The 9,520-nt window shown below is 35.7% G+C and overlaps 1 protein-coding gene across 1 annotated transcript in view; it reads left to right on the top strand.

Annotated features, from left to right (window-relative positions):
* Positions 1 to 3,815: 3,815 nt before the first annotated feature.
* Adam19 (ADAM metallopeptidase domain 19) overlaps positions 3,816 to 9,520 on the top strand; it is a 154,092-nt gene continuing 148,387 nt past the window's right edge. The window contains exon 1 of the mRNA XM_010622280.2: positions 3,816 to 4,114. Coding sequence (XP_010620582.1) covers positions 3,895 to 4,114 — 220 coding nt within the window. The 5' untranslated portion in view covers positions 3,816 to 3,894. The remainder of the gene's footprint in view (positions 4,115 to 9,520) is intronic.

The following is a 9,520-nucleotide window of genomic DNA, read 5'->3' as shown; positions in this document are numbered from 1 at the left end:
CTCCTGATTGTGTGTCGCTTGATTGAGTCATTTGATCTTCTTCTTCCTTTTAGTTATGGGTTACAAAATTGGCCGCCATCTCGTGGCTGTATAGGTATATATGTTAAGACTCAGAAAAATCTTTTTTCTTTTTTTTTTTTTTGACAGAATCTATGGAGTTCAAGCTGCCCTTGAACTCACCATGTAACCTAGCCTGACTTTGAACTCTTGGCAATCCTTTAGCCTTGGCCTACTGAGTGCTGGGATTACAGGTGTGCTCCACCACACCTGGTGTGAAACTCTACTTTAGACAACAACCGACTTTTAAAAAATTTTGAAGTGTTTTGTATTTTAATGTCAAGCTGAGGCTATACATTTATAATAAAAACAGTCTATCTTCTTTAGGTTGGGTTTATCAACCTCGTCCAGGGAAGCGGAAACGCTTCCCTCAAAGTGTTTCCAGTGTATTTTCTGGTACCACACAGAATATTATCTCTACAAATTCTACAACAGTTTATCCTTATCGTTCACCTACCTACTCTGTGGTAATTCCCAGCCTACAGAACACCGTCACTCATCCAGTTGGTGAGTTAGTTGTATTATGGATTACTATCTTTTAAATAGTGGTGTGAAATTTTTACCCCTTAAATTGCAGTTTAATTCATTAGGCTTAGAATTTGAGCAACAGTATTAAATGGGAAACTCAAGAAGAGAAAAAGTAAGAACATTAAATAGGAGAAGGGAAATGTTCAGTAAACATCAAAACACGTGGTTTGCCAGAAGGCAAATCCAGATCTTTTAAGCAAGTCAGGATGAGCCCCTAGATTAGTCCAATAATGGGGAAATGAATGAGGTAATTCAATAGGAAATGGGTGTGACTTTTTACTCTCAGAATAAGAGAATGCATTGCTAATGGGGTATGACGGTGAGGCATCCTGTTCTGGGATTTAGTAAATACTGATCTGTTAAAAGATGGTTCTGTCACTGCTATAAAGAAACAATGGAAGTAATCCATTTTCTACCAAATATTTGTTTTGTTCATGCTATCCTCTCTCTCTAAATTTCTTCATTATCACTTCTTTACAACATTCCTTCTTCCTATTGATGTAAAAACCCCAAAGTGAGTAGCTTGTATCTTTAAGAGCTTGTTGTTGTGCTATCTATCATTGGTTTGTACTTCCAGAGTCAGTTTTAATCACCTCTTTGGGAAAGCTTTATTCATTTAATACTTATCACATGCCTTAAAACTACTTCAGATAAATATTCTTAAAACAGTTCTTTGTAATTTCTACCTCCTCCTGAAAATAAAGCCTCTTTTACAAACTGATTTAGGTGTCTTGAAAATTGAATCATTAGAATCATGTATTTTAAATTTAAAAATGTATCATTTTAGCAATTAGTAGAAACAAAGCCACATTCAAGATGTCTAGGCTTAAAAGAAAGATGCAGAAAGTTAATACTGTAGCCTTGTTTCCCCAGTGCAGTCTGGTGCTCTTACCCTTCACCTTTTGGTAGTGTTGCCTTTAATCCTGTAATTCAAAGTAGGTTTATATACCTTGTTTTTATGCTGATATTTATGACTTTTGTTTTCATAATACACATTTCTTCTCTTTATCCCTTTTTCATGACTTCACTTACATCTGCTTTTATCCACCTTTATATGCTGTATGTTTTCTCAGGAACAGATTTATCAATAATTTATTAGAGATCATATATGATGTGTTAATTTTATACCTTCTGAAAAAAGATATAGGGTGGGTATAAAATGCAAATTTTTCTGCTGATGTTGATAGGCTTCTTACATCCAGGCTATTGTATTTAAGGTAGAATTATGGGAAGCATTTTAGAACCATACACAACAGTAACCACGGATAATGTAGTGATTCTTTATTATTATTTTATGATACCCTTTATTTGTAGTAAGAAGTAGAGTCAGGAAAAGTTCCTTTCTTGGATCAAAGTGATAAGCAGTTATTTTCCCAGATATCTGTCATAATAAGTGATGAGGTTTATATGCCATTGTGCTGTTCAATCTCTCAGATTTGAAATATGTTATCTCATCAGCTTGGCATTATATCACTTAGAAGAGTTAGTACCACTTGCACATTTGAAAATTTCACTATATATTTCATATTCTAAGTCATTTATAAAACTGTTAAATAATAAAATAGTTTGGAGAACCACAATTTGAACTCATCATCTGCAGATACTAATCTTCGATCCTCTTGTTTCTCTCAACTTCAATTCTAAATATAAAGTCAAATTCTTTTTTTTTTCTCATTGAATTTTTTGGTACATTTTAGGTATACAGTATATAAAGTCAAATTCTAAAGTCACAGTAATTTTGTTTTTAAAACATGTTTTATTCCATTAGAAGAAAAATGTAAGGTATTAAGGTATTATTTTTCTTTGACAGAAACAGTTTATCCTTTTCTCTACCAAGCTTTGTGCATTAAAAGGATACTGTACAGACTTGACCAGCTTTAAAGCTATAGAAATAAACTTACCAGGCTAGAGTGCCGAAGGTGTCACTGCTTTGACTAAGTAGAAGTTGTGTTGACTTTCCAAACATTCTCTGGAAGACCCCATTTTTATTTACTTTATCTAATTTGTCTTAGTTTACCTTTGAATTTCCCTACAGTTCTTAGGTGGAGGCTACTTAAAATCTATTTTTTTAAATTCATTTTTTTCAATTTGGATTAAAACCTCCTGTGAACTTGCCGCTATGCTGTAGTTGATCTGATATTCTACAATTATCTGCTCTGAAAATTAGAGTTTAGGAAACTCTTCCTTTTTTTGCAATAAGAAGGAATTTATTGAGTCTTCAACATTTTCTGTTAAGTCTTTTTCCCCTACCCATTATTTGCATTCCAGAAATTGAATAACTCCAGGGTGGACTTTTTTTGTCTTATTAATCAGGAATTTAAATGTAGAAATGTTGTGATTATTACTGTATGATGTTTCAAATACTGAATTTATGGATTTTTCTAGTAATCTCTCTCCATCATTTGACTTTCAATGAAGCTTAGTTCATTTTACTATGGGTGTACTAACCCCATTTGTTCTAATAAGAAGGAATCGTTTGTTTTGCACCAAATCTTCCCAGAACATCTTTATCTCATTAAGATATTTAGTCCATTTGAAAATTGAAAATGTAATTTGACATTATTCTGTTTCTGAAGTTTTGTATCTCAGATGTTTTCTGAGTAAATTCTAGTGCGACATTTGGATCCGTCTGCCTGCCCTCTCTCCTGCCTAATATTTATTAAATACCTCTGCTAGAGAACTTTTTATTTATCAGTAAATACTTTAATTCATTTATTTATTCATCTAAAAATAGTTTAGATGCCTGTTTTGTGGCAGTCAGAATTTTGTGCCTGGGAAACAGTAGTGAACATAGCAAAAAAGGCCTCTGCAATTTACAGTCTAGTTGAGAAGGACAAGAAAGGTATAGAGACTGGAAACTACAATGATTTCCATTTGGTTGTCCTATAAAGGAAATATAGTGGTTTGATATAATGGTGCTGTGAGGTAAGATGGTTAATGAAGGGCTCTGTTTGAACAGTGCAGTAGATTTTCTGAAAAGAAGAGCATGTAGTAATCCAATGAATGCTTGACCTATGCTGTTTGCTTTTATTCCAGGTGAAGCCCCACCTGCCATCCAGCTGCCCACACCTGCAGTCCAGCACCCAAGCCCCATCTCACTTTTCCAGCCCAGTGTCTCCAGTGATGTCCAGGTGGCCGTCCAGGCTCCGAGTCTGCCCCTGCCCCCGGCAATTCCACCTCAGCCCCTCCCTGGGCCTTCCCAAGCAGACACACATCTGCTGCCTTCTGGACCCAGTCTCTCTGTGAAGAGACCCACTCCTGTCTCTTTTGAGAGCACCAGTAGTATTTCAACCAGTGCAAGTACTGCCAATGCCAGATTTGCAACACCAACCATCCAGCGTCCCAAGGAGTACTCCAGTGTTTCCGCATGTCCCAGGAGTGTTCCCATCCCCCAGGTTCCTCCCGTTCCACATTCTCATGTCTACCAGCCATCTCCTCTTGGCCATCCAGCCACACTGTTTGGGACGCCAGCACGATTCTCTTTTCATCACCCTTACTTCCTACCTGGACCTCACTACTTCCCATCAAGGTAAATGAATATTTTTTTTCTTTTTATCTGAAAATATTGCTAATGATCGTTTTGTTTTTTACTCATGAAAGCATCTCTTTTACTAAAAAGGAGGAGAAACATTTATCAATTCTGTTTGGGAATAGAATTTAGAGGCCAAATAGGAGCCAGACAATTAACACAAATGGGTGAAGGGAGTGAGATAACGACTAGGAAGCCAGAGAGAGTGCATGCACCACCTAATGGGGCAGCTACTGCTCAGCAGATGTCAGCTTTTACTCCATGAGAATATAGGCTCTGATGTTGTCAGACATGATTTTTCACAGAAAACATCTAAAAGAGACCTTAAGACCATCTAGTCAAATCCCTTTATTAACAGAACTGTACTTCTAAAAATTTATCATGTATATAAATTATGTGGCAACTTGTTAAAATGCAGACCCCTAATGTATTAGGTCTGGTGTATAGCAGTATCCTATCCTGGGGTATAATCACCTGGTATTCTGCATTTCTAATAAATTCCCATGTAATGTCAATTCTGCTAGTTTGGGGAACCACATTTGAACAATAAGGTACAGAGACAAGCTTTCTAAGAAAGGCAAAATGATTAGTTCACAGTAACACTTCTGTTCAGTGTCCTTTTTACCAAACCAGAAAATTTCCCATGTAAATTACCAATAAAAGTAATTGATTTTTCAGAGGAAAGTGTCTAGGGAAAAACGAATTTAGGATGTTTCCTCTTGAAGTGATAGAATTTTAACTCCCTTGCAAATATTCTGGTAATGAACTCTGTTTTTCAGTTATTTTTAACTGTGTAGCAGATGGTTTCTATTGGGATTGGGCTGTTAACTGTTTAACACAAATCAATCTTCTCATTCTTTACTTCCAAAGTAAGACTACTCCCCAGGTGGGTATGTATACTGCTCCTCAAAGCAAACAGCTTTGAGGATAAGACTATTACTTTGTTTCAGTTGCTCATGGGATCGGTTGCTTTAAAATACTTAGCTCAAGAACAAAAGAAAGTGGAAAGAGAGGACTTAGAACAGTAGAAAGAATACTTTGCTGTTGGAGGTTTGTTTTATTTTTATTTTTTTGTATACTTTTTATCCTTAGCACTTTTCAGGAATGTTTTAGTTCAAGAAATCAAACTGAAGAAACTCCTAAAGCCAGGAATTGATATTCTCTCCCCGCTGCTATCTACCAAAATAAAGATTTTTAAAGAAATTTCAGAATATTTTATAAAATATTTTTTAGAAGAAGTGTATTAAGGACATAACAGAATGAAATGAATTAGAAGATTTGGTCATACTTCGTCTTAGTTAGAACCTTGATGTCCATAAATACATTGCAGAAATTTTGTTACATGATTCATTTTATAATATAGAGAAAGGCTTGGACAGTTTTACAGAAAAAAAGACAAAGAATTAATGAGAAAGGGCATGTCCTACAGTTTCAGTCTAGCTGTTATTGTTTTTTGTAGTTTGTAGACCTGTATGTTTTCTTTTAAGTGTTTTGAGGGCCAAGAATTTTTACATGTAATTCTCACAACAATTTTGTGATATGGATATCATATTCACTTACTTTTTCAGATAAATCGGTCAGATGTTCAGTAGCTTAATCAAAGTTACATAATGGTAAAGTCAGTAGTCAAATTTAAGTTTGTCTATGAATTTTCCATTCCATATTTATTTTCTTTACTTTAGGAAGACTTCTCAGTATAATGACTCCTCTTGGTTGGCAGCTGTTCATTGCTAGCAGATAATCATATAGAAAATAAATTCAGTATATTTTGAATGGAAAGTCTTGTGGTCAAGTGAATGTGCACACATTGTTTCCTTTAATATTAAATAGACTAAACAGTAAGAAATATATATATTCCTTTATGACAAGGTTTATTAAATTTGACTATTAGGATACAAATCACCTGACACTTTAAAGAAGAAAACTTTTATTAGAAAATTCTTGGTTTATTTTTGTTTGTTTGTTTGTTTTTGGTACTGCGGATTGAACTCGGGTCCTTGTGCTTGTGAGGCAGGCTCCAGAACCACTGAGCTAAATCCCCAGCCAGAAAATTCTTAGAATACAGAAACTGTATCTTTTTATTTATCTTTAATGCTATTATTGCTCATTAATGATAATGCTCTTAGAAGAACCTCAAAGTGAAGTGAATAAATAGTATTATACGTAGTACAACTGAATGTTACTTTTTGTAAGAATGTGAAAGGGGTGCATCAGCTATAAACATTCAGGTGCATGTAGTTTTCTAAAACAGAAGACTAGTCTCATAATAATACTAATGATAATATCTTGCAATTGCTTTTCTGATTTTACCTGCATTTGTCTGATGGTAATTTTCCACAGGAAATGGATAATCAAATTGTTTGAGTTTGCCTTCATGGTATGTTTCTGTAAAACTGAGTATGGGTAAATGACAAAAATAATCGATGCTCTCTGTATTTCGTGTCACCAAAACTGGTAATGGAATCTTGTATAAAAAACATATTTTCTCTAATCTAATCTATTTTATGTGGAAGTATTTAATAATTTCAGTAATTATAATGAGCATTTGAGATATAAATATTTTGTGTTTATTTTTTGTATTTATTTATTATATTTTATTTATTTTTCGCTGAACAGACCATTATTTCCTGTAGATCTAGAATAAAAATCAATTAGGCAATTTATAAAGAGATCACTTTGTAAAACAGATGGACATTCAGAAGTGTTGATCTCTTTCTGAGGATTAACTTCGTCTTATCTTTAAATCTTGTTATCTTTGCACAGTTCTTTCCCCAAGTCCTCATTTTAAGTGTACTACATCAATTCATTAGGCTAGTTCTCCTTTTTGATTCACTCCCCTTTACCTTCTTACAGCATAGCTTTGCTCTTCTATGTCATATATATATACGTATATATATATATATATATAATATTCTTGACTCTGCCTATAATGTTTACAAAGTGTTAAAAACCTGATGCAAATATAAATATATGGAATATATACTTAGATATGAATATATGTTGGAACAATAAGTCCATCTAATTCCTGGATTTGTAGGAATGGATAGCATCCTAACTGTAAAATTTTAGGCAAATGTTTCACAAGATAAAAGCAGTTTTCCTTAAACTTTGTATGTACCATAGAATCACTTAAGAATTTGAAGTTATGGACTCCCCCAGTTGTTGGGTCAAAAATGCTTCTCAAAGGCATCATGCATTTATAGGTGGAGCTTTTATAAGGTAATTAAATCATGCAAGTTATATAGTTGACTTTGCTATTAGGAAGTGGGGTCTGTTTAGAAGAAGAGGTTATATCTCCCTCCCTGGTTCTTCCCTTCCATCTCTTCTTACTGTCCACTAAGATGAGAGCAGATTTTCCTTCACTAAGCCTCCCTGCCGTGCTGCATTAGAGCCAGCTGACTATAGACAGTAACTGCAAGCCAAAATGTATTTATCTTCCCTTTAGTTATAGGTGTTGGGTATTATGTCTCAGTAAAAAAAAAAAGTGACTAAGAGAGATTTTGGTATAAAAAAAGTAGTGTTGTTGCTGTGAATATACCTGACCATATGGCTTAGAATCCTTTAGAAGTGGTTCATGGCAGAATTCTAGAAAGGTTTGCAAATTCTGGCTAGAGAAGCCTCAGAATTCTGGAAGCTGAGTTTGAGGGGAATTTCTAGTCAGAACTCAGAACACTACAATGCTGTTAGAAATGAAGATGGTAAATCCCAAGCTTACGAAGTTTCATTTGGGAACAAGAACTCCATTGGCAGTTTGGACTCAAGATCATGGGTATTATGTTCTGGCAGAAAACTTGTCTTCAGTTTGCTCATGTCCTGAAACTTTGTGGGAAACTGAGATTAAGGATGGCAGACTAATCTGGCAGAGGAACTTTCAGTTCAGTCCAGTGTTGAGGCTGTGGTACGGGTACTTCTTGTGACTCTTTAAACATAATGTCTGCTACAAAATAGGACCAAAAACAGATCTGAATAAAAAAATTTAATAATTTTTTCTAGTGACAAGAAAGGAAGCACATGTAAAATTTAGGCCTGTAAAATTGTAACCTGTATAATTTTGACTCAGGAGAGATTGGTTGCTAAAAAGATTAGCATTAAAAAATAGAAGCCAAGTACTTTGCATAAGGACAGTAGAAAAGATAACTTGAGGGCATCTTAGGAATCTACTAGACCTCATCTGTTGTAGGCTAAAAAGTGCAAAGGTATAAAGCTTTATGTAAGAAAAGAGTCTCAGGCCACCCTGTTAAAAAAGGGCTGCCTATGTAATTGGTTCCCTAGGATCCTGTTCATAGTTCTCAGTCATCTTGGTACTTGGAGGCTGCTGTAGCCATGGTCCAAGGGGCCTGGCTACTGCTTGTGCTGGTGGCAGACCTTGGTGTCATCTATGTTGTGGTGGTTTTACTCACTTGAAAAATGCAAAAGTTTGGGGTCAGTGAGGTTTCCATCTAGATTTTGGAAGAAGGCCCAAGAGTCCAGGCAGTGTGCCCCTGAAAGGAAAGTTCATGAAGCTGAGAGAGTGAAGTTGAAGGTGCAGTGGAGACCCCAGGAAGGTAGAGAAACCAAGAACATGGAACAGCTGCTAAAGTAGCCACAGGCAGTGAGTCAACATTCCTGAGAGATATCATGAGAACTCTAGCTGGCAGTGCTGTAGGGTCAGGTTGTCCATACTATTTGGAATTGACAGCGTACTGCAGTTTTCTTGGGGTGCTGGATGTGGAGCAGCTGTAGGATTTAATATTTGATCTGCTAGATTTTGGTCCTGCTTTGTTCTATTCTTTTCTATCTGCCTATTTCTCCCTGTTGGAATGAGGGATGTTTACGCTGTGCCATTGTATGTCAGCAGTGTTTAACTTCTTTTTGCTATTTACAGTTGCCCACATCTAACAGTTTGAGACTCAGAAGAGACTTTTGATTTAGCTTTTTCAAAAATGCTGAAACCATTAAGACTTTGACAACTGTTAGAGATGAACTAAGTGTATTTTGCATAAAAAGATGCATGTGAGTCTTTTGGAGCAGGGGCTGATTGTTATGGTTTGAATCAAGAATGTCTCTCAGAGGCCTTGTGCGCTCATAACTGGGGCTTTTGGAAGGTGAATAAATCATGCAAGTGTTACAGTTGGTTTTCTGTTAGGAGATGGGTTTGGTTGGCAGAGGTGGGTCACTGGGAGCATGTTGTAGAATGGTATATCTCCCTTTCCTGGCCTTTATGACACAAGCAACATTTACTCCACTATGCCTCTCTGCCATACAACTTCTGCCTTGGATCCATGGATTGTAACTATGAGCCAAAATAAGTCTCTTTTCCTTTAAGTAGTGGGTGTTGGGTATTGTGTTCCAGTGAGGAGAAAGTGGTTAAGATACTTGCCATAATACTGCATGTTTACTTACAGGCATAAACTTTTGCCTAGACTT

This window comes from Fukomys damarensis, unplaced genomic scaffold, assembly GCF_012274545.1.
Source record: "Fukomys damarensis isolate Sample0158 unplaced genomic scaffold, DMR_v1.0_HiC HiC_scaffold_9, whole genome shotgun sequence".
Lineage (NCBI taxonomy): Eukaryota > Metazoa > Chordata > Mammalia > Rodentia > Bathyergidae > Fukomys > Fukomys damarensis.
The sequence above is the reverse complement of the archived record's forward strand: the minus strand, read 5'-3'. Positions and strand labels throughout refer to the sequence as shown.